This window comes from Aythya fuligula, chromosome Z (genome assembly GCF_009819795.1).
Source record: "Aythya fuligula isolate bAytFul2 chromosome Z, bAytFul2.pri, whole genome shotgun sequence".
Taxonomy (NCBI): domain Eukaryota; kingdom Metazoa; phylum Chordata; class Aves; order Anseriformes; family Anatidae; genus Aythya; species Aythya fuligula.
This window is the reverse complement of record NC_045593.1, coordinates 53,447,213-53,468,694: the sequence shown is the minus strand read 5'-3', so window position 1 is coordinate 53,468,694 and position 21,482 is coordinate 53,447,213. Positions and strand designations below refer to the sequence as shown.

The following is a 21,482-nucleotide window of genomic DNA, read 5'->3' as shown; positions in this document are numbered from 1 at the left end:
AAAACAGCTCACCTGAGATAGCTTCGTTGTGGTAGCTGGCAGGAGTGGGCGACTGAACTTCTTCTGAGAGCCAATTGCTGCTGGAAACGGTGGTGCAGAGAAGACAGCAGCCACACAGTTAATCTTGTTGATCCAGGTCTGCATTTCTTCTTGGCTCCTGGGAAAGAAACACATACTGAGAACCTGTTGACTCAGCCTCCTCTCTATCTTCGCTACCCCTTCAATGGCACTTTTGAAGTGAGAATATGAACAAGTTTCAGTCTGATGAGTCTTCTGGCTCTTGTGAGCAGTTAGTGTCTATAACTCACCCTAACATGCATCTTTTCCTAATCCAAACCAAGTGACACAGGAAGCAGAGGCAGAAAATGCCCTGATTCAGATGTGTGTCCTAAGGTCTCAACTGTTCTGTACCCAGCAGATCTCTAGGAGGTTTCATGTGGATCTCAGTAGAAACAGGCTAATGTAGAAAACTGATGAACAGGTTTTTAATGCCAGAAGCAAAAGGCAGGTCATCTGTTCTGTCTGGATATCACAGCCTGAAGAACTTAATCAAATTACTCTTGTATTATGTACTAACTTTGTTTCTGACCAAAGTGTATCTTCTAGAAAGACATCCGGCTGGGTCCTGATGACATCAGGAGCCAGAATCCAAGACTGCCTTCGGTCATTTGTTAAAATGATTAATCACCCTGACTGTTAGAAGTTTGTGCCTTGTTTCCAAATTGAATTTCCTGCAGCTTCAGCTTCCAGCTGCTGCATCTTGTTATGCCTTTCTCAGCTAGATTAAAAAGGTTCTTAAAACCTGATCTTTCTTTCTCATGAACTACTTGTGCACTTTAATCAAATCACTACTTAATCTTATTTCTGATCAAATAAACAGATTGAACCTCTTAAGCCTCTGCTTTAACTTGCCCAGGCATGAATTTACCCCTCCTAAAGAACCGCTTTCTTTCCTGAACTATTGGCACAAATCAAAAGAGAGCACTTACTGGGCTTGGAAAAGCAGGACCCTCCAATCTGCTGTTTTAAGCTTGAGGACATTGGGTTTCTTCTCATAGTCTGTTGCCTTGGATGCCAGCGCATGATGCACGCTAACTGCATTCTTCAGATCTTCCTCCGACAAAGCCTTTTCTGGCTTGTACTCATCCTACAGGAATTAACAAGATAAAAAATGGCATCTTATTTCTTCATGTGCTACTCCTCTTTCCTTAACCTAAGAAAAAACCTTGTTGCATAGTCATGAGAAGTACCAAAGTATGTGAACTGAATGCAATGTGACTTGAGCACTTGCTGTTCCCACTACTTTTTAAATCTCCTTTTTTGGTTTTGGGTGGGTTTTCGTTTTGTTTTGGCCTCTTCACAAGGGAGAAGTATTTCTGCTACCTGCCTTACAGAAGAGAGGTGAACAAGGAGTATCTGATTATCACAGCAGCTACAGACTATTTGTCTTCACTTCAGGAATCCTCCATGGACAGCTCTCCAACTCCACTACTCAGCTGCTAGTTCCTGCTTGAGTTCTCAGCTCCCACTGCTCAATTTTTATTTTTTCTCAACTATCTTTGTACTTCCTTCTAGATAGGCCCTCAACAGCAGAGAAGCCTTCCTATCAGTCTCCACAAAGCAAATATAGCAACATCGTTTAAGCCTCTCTTTTGCTATGCTACCAAGGAGGCATGATGCTAGCAGTGACTGCTGTGCCAATACACTGACAGCTTTATGACCCAGCACCATCACACAGCTTCTTTGCACATCTGCAGCCTTTATTGCAGAAACAAAAAGGAACCACCCTGGGTGACTGGGTCAGCTCCAGGTTACATCACATTACACAGTCTCTTTGCAAGCACAGAGCTGTATGTCCTGCAGGAGGGGATAGCTTCTCTGGGCAGGGTCTGCAAATGACAACCCCAGTATGGTCATGACACAGCAACAGTACCACTCCTAACAGCAAATTATGAAAAACAGGGACACAAACTCCTCTGTGTTGCCGTTATCAGACTGGAATCTCCTGAGCAACAAGAGCTGGGTGACTGGTGTAGACACGAGTTCAGATTAAGGCCCACCTGACTATAAATGTTTTTCTGAATATACGGAAAGCCAGCAGCTTTAAGGAAAAAAATCACTCGTCAGCAATGCTGCACCTGCAAAAATAATCACAAAATTTCTTAGGGAGAGGCCAAAGCAGCCTGCAACTGTCTCTACTGCTCTCCTTTGATATATCACAGAAATCAGTCTCATCTGAAACACCCACCAAGGGAGTCGGTATGATGGCTGCAACACTCAACAGTAATTCCCTGCAGGTGTCATAATTATTGATCCCTTCACTTGAACACAAGAGTGATGAGTCCAGGTTTAGCAGACAACAGACTGCAGCACACAAAACATGCACAGGGACAACATTAGCTTAAACACCCGGAGAGGTACTCGTCCTGGAGAAGAGCTGTTTGACATGCAAGAATTGATTTAGAGGGCTTATCTGGTGGTGCACAGGCAGAGGCAGCAAACGGAGGCAATTAGGCCACTGCTAAGGGCATCGGTGCTCTCACCAGTGAGATGCTGGATTTGCCAGGGCCTCTCCAGGATGTGTTTCACCATGGACAACCTGATATTTGGACATTTCTCCAACACACCAGGGAGGAGACAGCCTACCAGCAATATCATCACTGCAACCACTCCGCTGGGGGACAGGCAAGGGCACCACCCACCACAGATCCGTGGCAGGACTAATGGCAAGGCACTGCTCCACAGATGGCCAAAGCACAGCCTTCAATCCAGCTGCCTGTGACAAATGAGGGTTTCAAGGTATGGTAGAGAGCTAAGCCAAATGCCTCTCCCCTCTCATAGATGGGTCCCAGCAAGTTTTGGAGGGATCTTCAGATCATGATGTACTTCACCTGCTTCCATTCAGGGCGCTCCTAAACCTTCTTCATGGAAAATTTGGGAAAGTCCCTAGCCAAAGGGCAAGAACTGCAGGAAGCTGTCCAACACCTGGCCCAGCCCTATCTTGAAGATGAAGGAAGCAAACCCCAAGGTCAAGCCCCCTGCATCATGGGTACCAAAGCTGATTTCTTTGGTAGTAGCTTTGGGGTAGATGACTGGCTTCACTATCCAGGGGCACTGAGAAAATTCAAGGCCGGGAAATGAACTTAGATCCCAAAAGCATGATATTCTGTCTTTCCTCAAATTACTGCCGTGAGACATTGACAGCTATTGCCTTGCTTGGTGCCTCCCAGCCTTCTCTGTGGGATGAATCCAATGACCACAACTCGCTCTGGTGCCTAACCCTGCTCCAGAACAACTCCACATTTGGGCAGCCCCAGAAGCAGCCCTGACCCAAACCCCTCCTTATCAAGGGAAAGAGTTCGGAATAATCCTTGCTAATCCTGCTGGATCTGCTGGCTGCCGTCTACCTTGACAGCTGGGGCTCTGCCAGGCTCTCCACCAGCACTGATCGGCATACCGGAAACGTCTCCGAGGACTTGGCCAGCCTCAGAGAAAGTCGGAGGGATGTGAAGGCGCTGTCAAAATTCCTCCCCTAAGGCCTCCAAGCTCTTCGCAACTGGCAGGGAATGCTCGGGGCGCGGGAACACCCGTCTCACATGCCTTCAAGGACAGCACATGCTCTGGAGTGCTGGTGTCAGCACGGAGGTGGAGCTGGAAGGAGAGGCAGCTCACTAAAGTTAGACCACGGCAGCGGCAAGAAATAGATGAGGAGCCAGAAAGGAAACGCGACCCCTGCATCGACTGAGGGCTGCTGCAAGTGCTGCACACCACACAAGTACAGGCTGGATTCGTCTGTCTAAGACTCCCAATGAACGACTTTCCCATCTTCTGCTGACCCAGAGTCAGCGTGTTTCTGTATCCATTTTTGATAGACCAAAGAACGGCAATGGGTTTTTTTCATCAGCCAACGTACCCGTGGGTGGGTTTCTCTGCTCAGTTGCATGTGACAGATGCAAAATTATTTCTTTCAGAAAGTCTTGTCACTGATCTCTTTACATCATTATGGCTTTTTTTTCCTCCTCTCTCTCTCTTTTTAATTTAATGGAGGAACCACGTTGGAGAAAAGTTACATAAAAATATTTGAAATCCCACATTATAAGGTGTATAAGATGTTACAAACCTCAGAGCAGAGTCGAAACATGTCGCCCATGTCGTGCCCTGCCTGCCCATAAGCAATTTCAAGCAAGGAGGTGAGGTCAGCCCTGTGTCCTCTCCTTACAAACCTCTCGTCTGCATGCACATCACATCCCATGTCAGTCTAGAGAACAGACATTCTGTCAAGCTCCTACTTTCCAATTTCCTCTTGCTATAAACAGAGGGCAGGAAATTAACCTTGGCCTGAGGATGTCCAGAGTCAGGGCGAACATCCCAAACATGTCAAACTTCTCATTTTATATAATATTGTGCAGGCATGTTTAGTTGGCTAATTGTGATAGCTTCCACTGAGCCCCTCCGGTGGCTTCTGTGCTCACTAATTCAGAAACCATCTCTCTCAAATCACTCATTAAAAAAAAGAGAAACAATATGCAGCACAGTAATTAGCACTGGAACACTTCCAATTGGAAAAAAAAAAAAAAAAAAGTAAGCAGAGACCAGACTGCCCAGATAAACTCACCTGTAAATCTCAAATGATCACCATTTAAGGAACCACTCTTGTCTATGGTCTTTGACAGCAAAACAAGGCGATGTAGACAGGGATACAAACAGAACGAAAAGCGAATCAGGCCCACACTACCCAATGGGGGAATCACAGCTGTTAATATTTATACTGGAGTAGTGTCTTGAGGAAACAGCTGAGCTGCAGATGAATACAGAAAGCAATAGTGCAGAGGCTTGTATGTTTGTGTGCGTACAGCACCTAGAACAGTGAGATTTCTCCCTCCTCTGCTTGAATAGCACTCGGTGCAATGAAACTATCATCACAGCTGTTCCCTCCACAGATGTACAGATAATGAGAGAAAGAGGGAAAACCTGTGTGTGCGTGCACCGTGCCCAGTAGCACCACATAATCAGGAGAGAAGGGAAACAGCCATGGAAATCCCTTGCCCATGACGACCACCAGAGTTCGGGATTTCTACAAAGAAAACAAGTTGTTCTAAAATGCTCCTGAACTTTACGAAATTAGGAAGATTTCTGTCTCCTGGTGTATGCTTACTCCAGAATTAAACAACAGTTCACTGACTTTTACTATAACTAAGGTTAGTCTAGCTGCATGTTTTAAAACCCTGTCATCCTCAACTTCTAAGCCACAGCTTAACAGAGCAAAGATTGTTTCAGGGTTGAAGCAAAGCCCTGCTGGACCTTCTGGAGCTGAAGAGAAACCAGATTATGTTTCACTGCTGTAGTACAAGGCACTGCTGCTGAGCAGGGTTTACAAGCACCTCGGGGTGGCCCGTAGCTACCCCATCACTCTTGGAGTGAGCCATTTACCATCAGACCCCTCTGTCAACTGTTTTTGGCACTAAACCATAAGTCTTGCTTGTCACTGTGCTGCAGCTTCAGAGAAAGTGGTTTCAGAGCTAGGTGGGAAAGAGCAGCTTTGCAAAGTAACTACCCTGTAACCACTGAATTCAAGTGCTGTGACAAGTGCAGGATACACAAATAACAAATAAATGAGAACAAGAACTCCACCAATGCATTTTCTTCTGCAAATGTGCAGTCAGATGTGAAACTACTCTCTTGTTTTCCAAGAGATGGAGGGTGACAGTGGCGAGAGCAAACTGCTGCAGAAAATTTGCATGGTACATCAGCATCTATACATGTTGTCAAAGGAAAAGTGTTTTTAAGCAGTATTCCAGTGATACATGCAGAAGTTTTTAATTAAGACTCTAGAATAGATAGCATCTCCAGTTCTTACCCTTGAATGATTACTAAGCAACCCTCAAGGATCAAACAAGAAATTAATTCATGTGCCATGGACAAGGAACCTTCTTGCTTCTTAGGGAGCCATGCAGCCTTTGCAGGCAACTAAAAAATCTGACTCCAGAAATCAAAGCAGTTGTCTTGAATATACACAGGAAAGGGCAAATACAAACCTGCCAGGAATGCCACTTTACTAAAATTGCAATGTACTGTCACCAAAAGGACCAGAGAGAGGGAGGGGTCAGATGCAATTAGGGAGACTTCGTTCAAGCCTCCTGCACTGGCTTTGAGCATGTCACACCCAACTTCCAACCCAAACCTTTTCCTCCTGCCTGCAGATTGCTTTGTCTGCTTCAGCATTTCAGCCCTCTCAAACAGGCACTGAGTGCAAGACCATCCACCTCATAAACCACATGCTGTAAGAATTTGATCCAAACTATTCAAATTTCTGCCTCCAATGAAACCAACATCTTCAGAAAACCAGAGCAGGAAAGAAAGAAACATTATGCACTTCAACTTGCACTCCTGACAGTCACAAAACACATTGGAAATGTAAAAGTGCTTTCAATGGAGCAAAATTCTACAATGCAGGGCAACGTGGACAGACACCACCGATTTCAATAACATTTCACTTACACTTGGGGTCAAAAAGCCTTAAAAATCTACCTAGCTGCTACCATTTATTTCATTTTGTCAGTTCCCACTCATATAATACATCTCACTTTCCAGAACAAGTTACAGTTTAAGACTTTTATAGTTAAAGCTGTATAATAATACATCTAAGCTTGCGCCAAAAGACTTGAAGGGTTTGAGCTGATTTTTTTTTTTTTTTTTTTTTTTTTAGACTTCTTGCTGGCAGGGAATAAAATTTGTTAGAAATAAGTGTTTCTATCTTGATTTAGGAAAAAAAAAAATGGTATCCTCCAGTTTTGCGATGGAGCAGATTCCTACCAAGACAGAGCTGCTGTTAAACTGTTTTGCAGCTGCTCTTGCAGGCATTGCAGAAAAGTATACTGAGAAAAGACTGGAAAGGAGGACAGCCTTACAGGAGGGTGAAGTCATACATATCAACTGCAGTGTTAAAAGCAGCCCAGAGGAATGTATGCAAGACACAGAAAGATGACACCGTCTTTGCTGGTGAAGCTGGCTGTTTTGTCAGTCATGAGTGACAGCAATGGTATAAACTGGAATTGACAGGGTGGACATGTGGATGGGGACAATGGGACTGAACTTGAAGCTGTGAAATAAGGGAGGGTGTCAGTGAGAGGATTCATGTCTGAATGCGTGTGTAAACAGGATGGGAGACAGAGAGAAGAGCTATACTGTGTGTCAGAGAGAAAGGAACCTGGAGGTGGGCTGTGAGAGTGGAGAAGATGCCTGCTGCTTTATCCCTCTTTAATTACTTTCCAAAAGACAGTGATTTCTCCTACCTTCTGCAAGTACAGGACTGTTCCCTTCAGCACAGCATAAAAGGTTTTCCAGCCTCGCTTTCCCCGGGGAGCTGCAAAGAAAACAAATGAAAACCCATTTAACTCAGATCCATTTTTACACTTTGTCTAGGCAACAGGAGAGCTACATTAGTCCTGTGTTAAACCTCCTTTGTACTCTCCTTTTCAAAGGACAATGCAACTCAGCACAGTGCCTGCACATACCTGCTGTGAGATAAAGTAATAAAACAGCCCTGACGACAGCCCTGGACTGGATCAGAAAGGAACAGGAGCAACGCAGAAAACAGGCCAGAGAGATCTGGTCTTTGTGCTCTTGCGGGTGGGTGTACACTGCCCCTGTACAGCTATGTCAGAGCTCTGTGCCGTGGCGGTGCTTTCAGTAGGGAACACCCTTTCTCCATGCCAAAACAGGCTGGCAGGCACTGCTCAGACACAGCTTGAAAATCAACACCTCCCAAGAGCATCCTTCCCTCTTGCAGCTGCTGCACACCCCAGCGGGCACTGCTGCTTCACCCCTCTTCCTGCAGCCACTGGGGAAGCTAAAGAAGTGGATGGAGAGGGGAGCCAAATGAAATCCTAAGAAAAAAAAATCACCCCTCAAGAAACCTGAAGTGGCACTGAAGAGCATAAGAGAGACAACATATCCATCCCACAAATTCCCAGGAACAAGCAGTGGGAAAAGAAGGTGGGAGGGGGAGCAGGGAGGTGAATTCAGCATGAAAGCTGCAGTCTGAAATTCAGCTGTGGTACAGGGCAAGAAGGCACAGGCTGTACAGTCACAGCGACCAGAAGCATCTCAGTTCACTCTCCGCCAAGCACGCACCACTGACCAGCATCATGCTGACCTCAGTACTGAGATTAATACATGACTAAAGCATCACCCTCAAAAAGTGTCTCATTCTGATCTGAAGACACCAAGTGGCAGTGAAGAAATTACTAGTCCCTTGCTCCAGAGGTTAATCATTTTCATCTTACACAATGAGCATTATTCTTAATTGGCATTTGTTCATCTCAGCTTCCAGCCACTGGCCCCTGTTATGTCCTTCTCTTCTAGACTCGTTAAGTGCTTCAGCCCTCAGTACTCCTTTCTTAAGGAAATATGTATAGCATGTAATCACACCACCTCATTAGCAATCCCACACAAGCTGATCTTGGCCCTGCAACAATTACTTTAAGAAATGAAATATGAAAAGCCCTAACTTTAAAAATTAGTTTCATCTTACTTATGACTAGGAAGTCTGAATGTAACTTTTTCAAGAGTTGCATGACAATGAGAGACAAGCCTCTAATGTACAAAGGAAATTCTAAAGGCACGGCCCTAATTACATTACTCATTAAAGGATTATCCCCAAAATGCCAATATCCAGTGCACTGAATAATGAGTGATTCTGAATATTTATAATTAAGTTAATAATGGTAACCATATACAATTACTTAAGGTTAAGTAAACATAAGTTTAATAAAGAAGAACCTATTCAAAACATCCAGTCATCACAAAGAATCTGATTGGTTCGATTACGACATCTCCACTTGGATTTAATTGTCCAGCTGCCAGTCTTCAGGCTGAAAACAGTGACCTCCAAATGCACCTCCTAAAATACACTAGCACAATATGCCAATGCAAAAGAGCTTGGCCTAACTAGAGAGAGTTGCAGTTAGTGGAAACCAACCACAAAGTTCCCTTTTGCCTTCAGAATTCAACCCAACAGTATGGGCCATTGGTAGGCGATCTTCAATAGTGGCTGGGAAAAATACAGATGTTCTGAGTAGCCTCTGCTGTTTCCAAGACCATAAGCTGAAAACAAACTGAACATAAAATCATAGGATCGTAGACTATCCTGAGTTGGAAGGGACCAAAAGGATCATCGAGTCCAACTCCTAATTGAAGATAACTGAACAACAACAGACACACCCAGTCAAATCAAAGGCCTTTGATAATTAGTGCACCAAGAATGGAAGTAGGATGAGAAGGAAAGAGGACAATTAAAGTAAATAACAGACACAGCAAGATTATTACAGGGGCAGGGATAAATTGCATGGCATAATTCTGACTGTTACCAAAAGCTGTTGAATTTGTCAGCTATGTGCACAAGACGGGGGAAGAAGGGAAGGAAATACTTAAAGGCATATCCAAGCAGAGATCAAAACCAGCCTTTATTTAAAGACAGACCTAGAAGGGAAGGAAGGCTTGAAACAATCTGTTATAACATAAGGAAAAGGAGAATTATCAAGCTACTACAGACGAGCTGTAATTCACTAGCAATTGTTTTCTCTTCTGTAAACCATGCACTTCATTTTTTTTTAGCACAAAAGATTCACACTGCTTTGCTGTATCATATTACTCATTATGCACATGCATTAGAGTAGCTACAAATGGGACCGAACAATGTAAATCCTGGCCTGATAGCAAGAGTGCAATAATCCAATTGCTTTGTTGTTTGTTATTGCTGCAATTTCCCCTAATGAAGCAGTACTATTCACCTGGAGAACCACACAGTCTCATCATTAAGTGGCTCTGTGCAGAGATAACGAGGAAGAGAGGAAGAGAGATGTTAAGTGTGAAAGATACTTACTTTTCTTTCCATCCATATCTGCATGGATTTTCCGAGCCAGAAATCCAGTTTTATACACAGCAGCATTGGGGTCATGAGGGATGTCCAGAAATGGGTTGTTAGAGTTACCAATTCGACTTACAGCCTTCGTCTGGTTCCCATTATCTTTTTCATCTGTACCTTCCAAATGAGATTTTTTTTTCTCTTCTTCATCCCTTAAGAAGTAAGGAAAAACAAGAATGAGTGAGCAACTGACCAGCAAGGTTTCATTGCAGTAACCCTTGCACAGTCCTTGTTAAAACATACCTCCCACTCCATACAGGACCCTATGCAGTGAGAAACCTAGACACGCACCAAAACACAGAGAGATCATAGCAAAGCTACAGTTCACCTACTTCACCAGCACAGGTCATAGGAGCTGGATTTTAAAGAAAGCCAAAGTTTGCCTTTTACATTGCCAAAAGGCAGGCTTTCAAGAGTGTTCTCTGTCCTCCAGCTACACCTATTTTTATTTCCACTTATCCGAGTGCTAAAATAGGAAATATTTGCCTGCTGGGCTCTCCTGAAAAATCTCCAATTTCTCCATGAATTCATATGTAGATGAAAAGAATTAGATTACTACACATCGCTGTGGCTTACTCCTTAACTTAGCATATGAAACACAGCCTCTAACTCCTTTTCTTTATTTTCCTCCACAGACTAGCACAAAAGTAGTAATTTAAAAATAAAAACTACAGTAGGTGAATTATGTTATCTGTATTTTAGAAACAAAATGCTGCTCAAAATGTTACTTATTAGTACAATGTATTCTACACAGCTCTTGGGAACAACAATGCAACCCTTTCAGCAAGTCACAAGTGTTGCCTACCTAATGAATGCCTTCTTGCTCGTCACAGCCAAAAGCAAAAAGGATAAAGCAACTTAGAAAATAAAGGGTGTCCATCTCTGAAAACGATAGTTTTCAGAGAAACAACGGGCCACCGAATCTGGCTGGATGGCACATCTGTAGGAATCATAGTTAGTGTCAGACTACAAAGCAGCCCTGTCTCCTTTGAAGTCCCCACACATTCCTCTCCCGGTGACTGCCCAAGGTATGACAGGGAGGCTGAAGGCTGCCATTTGAAGGATAGGGTAGAAAGGCTTCTCTTAAAACCAGCACCTGACAAAAAAAAATCATTAACACTTCAGTGCAATGATGGCCACTTGTGGAGGGAAGGTAAAACTTTAAATTGCTGCATTTCACTGGACCCAGATAATCAGCACCCAAAGCAAAACTTCCCAACATGCATACATTCACAGGTGTTTATCAGACAAGGATCAGCAAGAATTAGCAATTAGCAAAAATACATCAGTCCAAAAGCTCCTCTTACAACATGCTGCAACCACATCTGCTTGTGCAAACGACCACCCACAGGAACATCCTCCAAGAACTGCAGGATATAGGGACGATCAGGTAACATCCCAGCCTTTGCTAGCTTCCTGGGGAATTTAGCCTGACGAGATACCAGGGTAATGACCTGATATGACAACAAGGAAACCAAACCCAGAGACACGGAGGCCAGATCAGTGCACTCAGCAGTGCCAGGGAACATTCCCAGCTACTTGAATTTGATCACCTCTCATGTTACCTCATGCTTGGCATGGTCTAAGCCCAGCAGGCTCCCAAATAACTTACAGGCTCACAATCAGAATCAGTATAGCCAAGGACCACTCTTCTGTCGGAGGGTAAAACTTTTTGGCAGTATGGGTATGGGTGCTAAGTATTGACAACCAGCCTGAGAGCCTCAGAAAGCTGCCAGACACTTGATTCAGTTGTGGAGAAGGTAGCTATGGTGGTGCAACATATCATCGTGGTGTGGTCTGGAAAGGTCTTCTGATTAATAAGGTGAGTCAAATTTTTACTGGAAGATCTGATTCCTGCACGGGAGACCAGTCCTTGCATCTCCCAGGCTACCAGTCTGTGTTTTTCCACTAAGAACATAGATATATGCAATTAACTATTTGCTGGTTAAAGCAATAAGGGTATCCTTGTGCACAGTTTGGTTGAAGCCCTCTCCGAAGCTAAAAAGGGGAGGAATTTCTGACAATTTTGGTTGTCCCCAGCCTTTCCAGCGCCTACTGCTCTGACTAGCTGGTGGCCAGGACAGACCACTGTGTGGCACACACTTCTTAAATGTGTCTGTTCCAGGAGCACATTCTTTCCACCCAATTCTCTGTGTATTTCACGGTGCCTAATCCAGACTAAAATCTTTCTTAGGGCACTAAGCACTCAAGCTGATTTGTCACATTTAAGTGCCTTGTGAATTCTGGGATCTCAGCCAAGGACACAATGGATTTCTCCTTGTCAGCAGAGACCTACTGCAGTAAATGGCTTAGGATTTTTTGGAATGTGCTATCTTCTTCGGATCCATGGAAGCGGGTTATCCAATACTGATCCTGTCCTCTGGGAATGTCCCTGTGCCCTCATCCAAGCAGCCACCAGAGTTGTGATGAGCAGTTACAGGGATCCTGGACAGCCCTAGTGCTGGGGGTGGTGCTCTCAAATTCAGCATCTCTGGGACAACTAAATTGTCTTCAAAAGACAAATTGCAGACAGGGCGGACAAGTACATAATGGCATCTGCTGTCCTGACAGCTGGCAGCAGAAAACAAGCCTTTAAATGGCCCTTTAAACTGACAGTGGAAATGGGACATCCTTGAGACTCAGAAGCCTCATGCACTTGTTAGACCTGGACACTGACAGTTCGGATGTCAAGATGCACAAGCATTGCAGAGAACATGAAGGAAGGGATGAACAGCTGAGCACCTTCTATCTCCCTCTGACCCTGAATACCTAGCAGCAGCAGAGACAAAATCAGGGGCTCTGGGACCCACTTCTTCAAATGCTTCATTTTACTTTGGCAGTCAAGAAGAAGAAGGAAGGAGGATTGGGAGGAGTTTCAAAGCAGCAAAACAGTTCAGGTAATGATGGTCTTTGGTTGTGTACCCTCTGATGTCAGACGGATAATACTGGTCAGGACTGGAGTCAGGTAAGGACTGATAAGAAGTACATGGATGCTTCTTTGCCTTTGTTTGAATAGAAAACTTACATGACATGGCAAGAAAAAAGACTGGGTTCATCAATTTAAAAGAAATGGCATTTAAAAAATATTCCTATGTGTAACATATAATTATACAAATCTGTGGGACAGACAGCATTTTTATCAAGACTGTGACTTGAGAAGCCAATGGAAAGAAGTTCCCCTTGGCATCTTTCCCAAAGGGAGGAGAGAAGAAAGGAGCGCCAGGTGACTACCAGCCAACCCCTCTCTAAAACTAATCATTAAGCTGCAAGCAGGAAATATCCTAGAATTTGAGAAAAGAAATGGTAATTACAATGGAGAGAGATTTCTGGATTTGACCTAGAAAAGGGTGAGCTTCAGCACAGATGTCATTATAACCAGCTCAGTCTCAGCATCCCAGGTACTATTGGCTCAAATGCAGCCATCTAGTTTCTGCAATTTTGTAAACAGCAATTTGGGATTTCATATTATTAATTCCAAATTACTATTCAGTTTATTTTAAGATGATTATTCTATTACTCGTATCACCTGCAGCAGAAGGCAGACATATTATAGGCAACGGAGAACTAAGTTCACCATCACATTTCCATGCAGACATCGTGCAAACAAAACATATTTAGCTCTGGCACCTTTGAAAATCAAACTCATTTTTCTTATTCACTTGAAAGCTGACAACAACTGATGCAAAAGCCAAAGGAGAAGGAACACCTACAAAACCTGGGATGTAAAATTATAGACAATGAGACTGAAGGGATGTTAAAAGGTCAGCTAAACCATCTCTTAATATCCATGGCTGGATCCATTCTTCATAATCCATTCTAGACAGATACTTGTAAAACAGCTCAGGAAAATCTCCAGTGAAAGGACTTTTATAGCTCGCTCTGGCAAAGCTACTTGCTGGTTTACAAGAATTATTGCTAGATTTTTTATTTTTATTTTTAATGTTTAACATCGAATTCTCTTGTTTCAAATATAAGCCCATCCACAATGGGTGTGAAGAATTATTCACACCTATCTCTGCAACAGCCTTTATACAACTCAAAAGAATACAACCAGTTACCTCTCATCAGTGTTATCTTTTCTCAACATTCGTATTCACAGGATCTTGAATTCATTTAGTCTTACAGGTGATGTCAGGGCAGAACAAGACGTTCCCAATCAAGTATGAAAAAAAAAAATCATGAAAAAATCTAGTCCCTTGGGAGAAGTTTAAGAAGCACGAGAAATTATTACACGATTATCATAGCTAAATGCACTAAACTGGGGTAGTTCCAGTGACCTCAGCACACTGAAAACAAGGTGGATTGGACTAACTGGACAAAACAGTGCCTGGCTTCACTGCAACCAGTAGGAATTTCTGCCAGCGACTTCAGTGAGGCCTGGCTACTTTGTGCTTGACCAGCAGTTCAAGGAAACGAACTAAAGTCCAACAGAGAGAAGAGATCTAGAGTGGTATGCAGTGCAGAGAAAACATGGAATGGGACAAGAGACAGAAATCATACATATGATGGTCAATTTTCCCACACTGCTTTACTCAAGGCAGGCGGGCAAGAGGAAACAACCAGTAAATGACAGAATACCTCCTGGTAGTTCTGTTGTGAAAATTAATCAAAAACCTGGGGGGGGGGGGGAGGGCAGGTGGAAGTTTGCACTCAAGAGCTACATTTACCAGTTCTCCATGGATTCCGGGTCAGATTTGCTTATTTTATAGATCATGGCATGTGATTCACTTCTAACCTTTTAGGGAACTGGAACCTGCAAGTACTGCAGAGAAAGGAATTCTAATGTAAATTCTCTCCCAGAGCTGTACTCGTGTTTCCTTGTTCATACAGCATAAACGAGTATTTGTCCTACTGAATACCTGCGGAAATAGAGGAGGAGCACATCTGCTGATTAAAGGTGCCACTTCTTTTGACTACAAATTTGAATTCAATGGTAGCTTTTCCTCTCAGGGGGCTTAGGACTAGACTGTAATTCTACTGGAAGTGGACAGCAACCTACTTCGTATGATGACACATGCTATCTTGTAATTAGTGCGATTAGGATCGGGTAGCAATCTTCCCCATCTCACTCATCAGTGTTAGCCATCCCTGCCTAAGGACTTACAGACAGCCATTAATCCACCAATAATGCATTACCAGAGAAGCTCTTAAACTGCTTCTCAGCTCATAAAAAACAGCTTTAGATCCTCAAGGGGATTTTAGCTAACGGAAAGGTGTTCCTTCATCTTAAAAACACCACGAGGGAGGTTATGCTGGATTTTGCAGCCATATTTCCACATTGCCTTACCTCCCAATTCTTCCACAGCCAACTCCATCAGGTGAAGCAAAGGAATACTCTTTGGAAAGGACAGAGAGGACCTTTCTCAGTCCTCTCGCAGCAAAACTGACCACACTTCCTTCCCACTCACCTTCCTCTGCAGCAGATCAAGAGACAGTGATTTGCCTTCTCCCTCCAGCTCAGGCAGTCCTGAGGCTGCTTGAGGTTACTTTATACCAACCCACAGCAGAATAACAGTGAGAAATGTCTTCATGCTCCCTCTTCCAGCCATCCCTCTCAGGCCTAATCTAAAGGTACTACCTCTTCAGCTTTGTCTAGAACAAGCTGTGTTTCTCAGCGTAGAAAATAATTTGCACACAAGTCCCAGCTATCTTCCCGAGTTGCATTACAACCACATCCCAAAGCCTAATTTAAGATTCTGGTTTCCCTCTCTTCCAGCCTGCTTGCATTCCTCCCCCCGCCCCCCAACTATTCATTAGCAATGGATATAGTCTGGACTACGTAAATGCCAAAGAAGTTATTACCTATACAGGACCAGGTCATCGTATAAATCACCTTGACTGAAGCTCATGGGAGCAGAGCCAAGCATGAGCCAATTCCCACCTGGAGGCTGCCCAAATCGATTAAACACAATATGGTCTCTTGCCAGGAGAAAAATTCTGACGTGAAAGTCATAACAGATTCTGCTGGGTCTAAAGTACCTCTGAGAAGGTATCCTGCAAAGCGCTCTGATCTTGTGAGGTGTGAGATTCACACAGCATGCTCCAGACCCAACACATGGTTTGGGAGAATGTCTCACCCTGCTTCTTATAAGGCTCATCAGAGGTTGCACTTCCCGGTGGTTCTCATTGCCAGTACACCTTCCTCACTACCCTGACGTTACCTAACACATTTCCAAAACAGGGGCTGCGATCCCAGTTGGGATAACCAGCCCTTGCAAGCAATGTTTTATGCCTTGACAAGATACTCACTTGCAGAACGTAAACTTAAGGAAGATCAGAAGTCAGAGGGCCTGCAAGACCTATGGCAGTGGTTAGGACTGCTGGCACAAAAGATGCAGTAGCATGCAGTCTTAGGAAAGTGAGGCTTCAGATAGGTAAATCCATGAAGATAGAGACATCATTCTATTTTACACCAAAATACACTGTTCTGCAAGAGGCAAGGTCTAAAGCAGACCCTTCTGCTCTGTGCTGGCATACCTTGACCACATTAAACCTAAGCACAGAGAAACGTCAATTTAACATGATTAGAAATGGAAGCTCTCTCATCCTCATTGTTTCAGTAGTTAACAAGTGTTAGTCTGTCAAAAGCAGCTAAGGATAGGGGGATATCAGACTTTGTCCTATTTATCATCTTTCATATTAGGTTGTTGTCAAGTTATCCATAATTAATCAGGAGACAAACCAAGACAATAAACCAACAGCAGGAAACTCAATCCAAGATGTGTGTTTCTATTCAGTGGTTCTGACACAATGTACTGAAAGATAAAGGGAGAAGTCAACATCTGTTTTATTTATGCAGTCACAGAACAAGAGAGGATTTAATTTCTCTCTTTTCAGGCTGAAGTTTCCTACAAAATGAAATGTCCTCTTTCCTTACAAATGCAATTGGCTCCTATCACTAACAACTCCCCTCACTGTATAAAAAGATGAGGCAGTATTGCCACGTCATTCATTAACAGAAAAGCAAAGTCATTACACACACTGGCTATCTTCTACAAGCTTTGGAGCCCACTCAGATAGTGGCACAGGAATTATAAACAGGTTACTACTCAGGTACTATTTTTAAACTCCTAAATCCCATGCAGTATACTTACACTGCCCATTCAAGCTTCTCATTCTTGATTGAATTGTAGAGAGCCTGCAAAGGGAGAGAAAGGAGATGTGATTATTTTTTACCCCTGCTACACATACATTAATATGCTAATGAAAATTAGTAAACTAGTACGAGCAAGTGAGCTGTCTCTGATCAAGAAAGTACCATATCTGCTTATGGTAACAAAAAAGTCTTGAGAAAAAATCTCATCTAAAAAGAAACTAGCAGAATACACGGTTTGAGAGTAGAGTCATTTTCTGGAACACAATTTTTCCTATATTTATTTTTAAATAACTCCACAAGTTCGCAAGATGCACAAGACTACAACCCTACACACCACTCTGAAATTCAAGCTCAAATTTAATTGTGGCTATAGTCAGTGAGATTTTTTTGCCACTGACTTTAACGGGGCCAAGATTGCATCACACAGGCTTACCAATTAAAGTATACCAGGATACCTATCCAAAGCCTTTGAGTATCACAGACACCTGAATACCTCTCCCAGTTACACAGACATAAATATTCAGACATAAATAAATTCCATTTAAGTGCAAAACAGAAAAATAAACTACAAGTAACTTTTGTGTTTGAAGATGAATGTCTTAGACTGCTACCTCCTAACATAGTTATTACTTCACTTCACAAAACAGAAGCTAGTAGGCTTGATACCAAGGGTCCCAATTCTGTTGTTGATACCAGCCTGCAATGAAAAGGGTCTGGAGGATGACTTTAGCCTGGATAGATATCAGACAGTTGGGATTAATTTCTTTTGAGAGGAAGCACTTGGATAAGAGCATCTGATTTGTGCTGGTATATACAATGGATAAAAGCCTGCTATTACTACAAGCTAATGGAGTTCTTCAAATAGGCCACTTGACTCAAGTGAGGTATTTTGGTATGGAACGTCCCTGATTCTCGCACTTATAATCCACATTTGTAATTTACCTTATATACATAGCTAGATTTACTCCCTCTGGCACATAACTCCTACACAGCCTTGAAATATGTTAACGTGTAGAAGAACTGTTGATGCACATGATTACCAAAAAGTAGCACATCAAGGATGAACAAATCTGAAAGTCACACACTATAGAAGCTATGACATGTTCAACAGAAACATTAGCATTTAAATAGTCTTAAGTCTGCCCCAAAACAAAAATAATTTGGAAGACTATAGAGTTGAAACTAGTCTTGTACATATGTCACCATTGAACTTGCAATGGGAATCCCATGAGTATATCTCACTGCTCATCCTGTGATCCACGGACTCCTGTCTGAATCTTGCATAGTCTATATTTGAAGATCCGTAATATTTAGCTCTGTGAAAATCTGGCTTCACCAAACCATACACAAGGAGGTCAAACACACTAGTACAACTTGCCTCATACTGATGCTATGCATTGAGCAGCTTTTAGGCACCACGTACCATAAACGTAGGTGTCTCAGAGCATTAGAACCAAGATGATCACCAGAAGGAACCATCCCACACCATACTTTTACCAGCAGAGAGAGGTCCCCACCACTCAGAGGGCTTTGCTGTGCTACTCACAGAAACATGATGAAATATTTCCAACTCTGGAGTGTTCTCTGTCTATTTGTATTTAACCTATCTTCTCCAAATTTGTATGAGAAGCTCTGATCCAAAGGCAAACAGCCAGACAAAGGTGAAGGAAAGGGCACTGCTGGCAGTTTGTAGGCAATTTGCTTAATTTTCAGATGAGAGCTAGTAAGAGATTTTAAGAATACCCTGCAGGAAGAAAAGAAAACAAAGTGCTAACATTTGTCCTACCATGCAGCCAGCAGTCCTGCAGAATTAGATGTACCTTCATTCTTCTGCACATGCAGAAAAGCAGCACTGATTGCCTCGGGTTGCCCAATACTTCCTATTAGAAGCCACTATATTTCTAATGACTTGGTCAAAGCCCCATTATTATTCTTTGACTTGGCCTCTTCTTCCTACTATTATTAAAATATTCTCCTGCATTTTTTTCAAGCCAAAAATCTACTTTAAAATATAAGGTAAAGGGATAGAATTTTTTTCCCCCAGTTGGTTGGAAGAGCTTTTGAAACTTGGCCTGCCCTCAGGCATCAGAAATGCCTCTTGTTCTTCCCTGGCCCAAACACCAGATTGGGTCGCAATGTCTGAAAATGAACACCTGCCCTGTGCAGTACTGCTTTTTATGGATCTTGCTGCTAAGGAAATCTCTAAGGATCACTACAGCCAAAGAGCAGGACACATAAAAGCAGAACTCCAGATTGGTGAAGGAACAACAAATGCCCCAGGCTTTTGCCTTGTGGAAAGTGACATGTGTTTGTCCCAATCCTTAGGAGAGAGCCAGACCCTTCCTTAGGGAGTAACAGACACCAACCCAGTCATATGGCATACATCCGACAAAGGACACTGTGTCCCATGGAGCACCAAATACAGGCTCTCAGAAAGTCTCTGTTATTTACAAAAGTGGAACAGCAAATCCTAGAAAATATCCACAGCCCAGGCAGCTGTATACAGAGCACGGTCATTGAGACCTCAGTGAGCAGACCACGTAAGGGATGGTGATGTATCAGCTCTCACCCTTGCCCCCCAGCCTACCCCTCTGGCACTGGCCACACCATCCTTTTAGAGATGCTTTTCATTCCTTTTCCATCACTGTTTACACTGTAGCATTCTCCCAGTTTCTACCGGGCTCCCCAATGATCGGAAGAAAATTTTTTTTTCCTCCCTTATTTTACAGTCCAGCACCTGCTCTGTCATTTCATGGCTGTTTCCCAAGGCCCTGATTCAGACAGCAGCTCTTTTCAGCAGACATCTCTCCAGAGTATGATTAAATCAAACTTGAAGACAAACACTTAAATGCTTCGCTAAATTGTAACAGAACTGATCAGAGATTACAGTGGGAACATGACTTTAACTGTACTTGGCTAGCTGCAAGGGTGGGTTTTACTAACTCATGCTTTTTGTCTAGCAAATAACAAAAGGTCCTGGTTTCAGGCATATTCATAGTTTGACAAAAATCTGAGCTTCTTACCTGTTAGCCTGGGAAGTGCTTGGCCAATTTATTCTCTAAATCAGAAAACCTCAGGCTGGACCACAGCAGGGAATGCCAGAATTAGTACTTCACTGGTCTCATCTCCCCAGCTGGACTGATACCACTTGGAAAGGAGAGACTCTTTCTCTCTCTCTTGTCACCCAAGGCTACTGTAAACAGCATATAAACAGCTACTCGGCAGCGTCCAGTTTCACTGTTTTAACTTACAAGCACTACTACCCAGACCCCCAAAACCTACTCCCTGGAGCTTTTCCTTTTCTGGGAACTGCTGATCTTTGGGTCCACTACACATGAGGCCCAGCACTCCTCCGGGCTTCCTGGAGAAAAAAGCATAGTTTGTAAGGGAGAACAAAAGAAATTAACTGGTGTACAAAACAGAATAGAAAGCACCATCCTGAACACCTTTCTTAACTCCAGGGTTGTTTCCTATAGCTCCAATTTGACCCTCAACAGCCTGCAGCATAAAAAAAAAAGAGCAAAGCAGGATTTGTTTGCAGTTGTTCATAAACAGGAAAACAAATGTGTGCAGGAAGCCTGCAATTCTGTGAGAATTCACTGAATTCCATCTGTTTTCCCTTTGGTAAGCAGGTAAACTAGAAATCTAGATTTCAACAATCTCTCACCAGTTGATAATTTTATTGCAATTGGAAAGAGAAGCAAAACCACGCAGAAAGCGCTTCTGAAAACTGTTTATTTACAAAGCAGCCAAAAAAAAAAAAAAAAAAAAAAAGAGAGATCGCATGCCATCCTCACCTCCCTCAAAAGCCTGTCACATGCAAAAACCACTGGACCCATTTAGATAGGCTGCTCTCAGCACCTGCCGACTGCCTGCTATGCTGTGAGTCAGCCTCTGCATGCAGAAGCAGCAGACAAAAGAAAGGCAAGAGCAGGTGTGAACACAGGGGTAGAGATGCAGGGAAATACCAGGGTACTCATCCAGGTAAATAGTTTAGGCAACAAGAAGGGGCAGACTCACAAATCCTGGCCAGCAGAGCACAAGGAGCTGAGGAGCTCCTGGAGCAAGGCATGAGCCCTTCCTTTGAAAGGCAACGCAGGGCAGAGAAAGTCTGCTTCAAGAACCTAAGTGCTAGTTTCTGGTCACATTTGCACACATGGGTCCCTCCAGAAAAGCTTGCCAAGAAGGAAGGAAATGCGCCACAGGTATTTCTCACACCTGCTCTGCGCACAAAAGGGAAGGTGCCATAAATGCTTGTCATGAGCAGGTAAACAGGCGAAAACAAAACCAACTTTGGGGAGCTGGGATCACCCAGCCAGCTTTCCCTGGTACTTGTTTCTCAGGCGCTCTGCCAACACCCAGTTTTGCCCTGGTTTCTGAAGTCGCTGCTGGGGGAATGGCCATCTGACTGCTACAGGAGATGCAGCAGGGGACCTCTGCAGCTCCCACCAGGCAGGAGAG

The 21,482-nt window shown here is 43.4% G+C and overlaps 1 protein-coding gene across 6 annotated transcripts in view; it reads right to left on the bottom strand.

Annotated features, from left to right (window-relative positions):
- PSD3 (pleckstrin and Sec7 domain containing 3) overlaps positions 1-21,482 on the bottom strand; it is a 107,464-nt gene that overhangs the window by 19,492 nt on the left and 66,490 nt on the right. For all 6 annotated transcript variants that reach the window (XR_004254382.1, XM_032206704.1, XM_032206702.1 and 3 more), the window contains 5 exons: positions 17,020-17,063; positions 9,884-10,077; positions 7,293-7,363; positions 990-1,147; positions 13-157 (listed from right to left, as the gene is read on the bottom strand). Coding sequence is in view for 5 of the 6 variants with exons in the window: in XM_032206704.1 (XP_032062595.1) it covers positions 13-157; positions 990-1,147; positions 7,293-7,363; positions 9,884-10,077; positions 17,020-17,063 (612 nt within the window). In the remaining variant the exon portion in view is untranslated. The remainder of the gene's footprint in view (positions 1-12; positions 158-989; positions 1,148-7,292; positions 7,364-9,883; positions 10,078-17,019; positions 17,064-21,482) is intronic.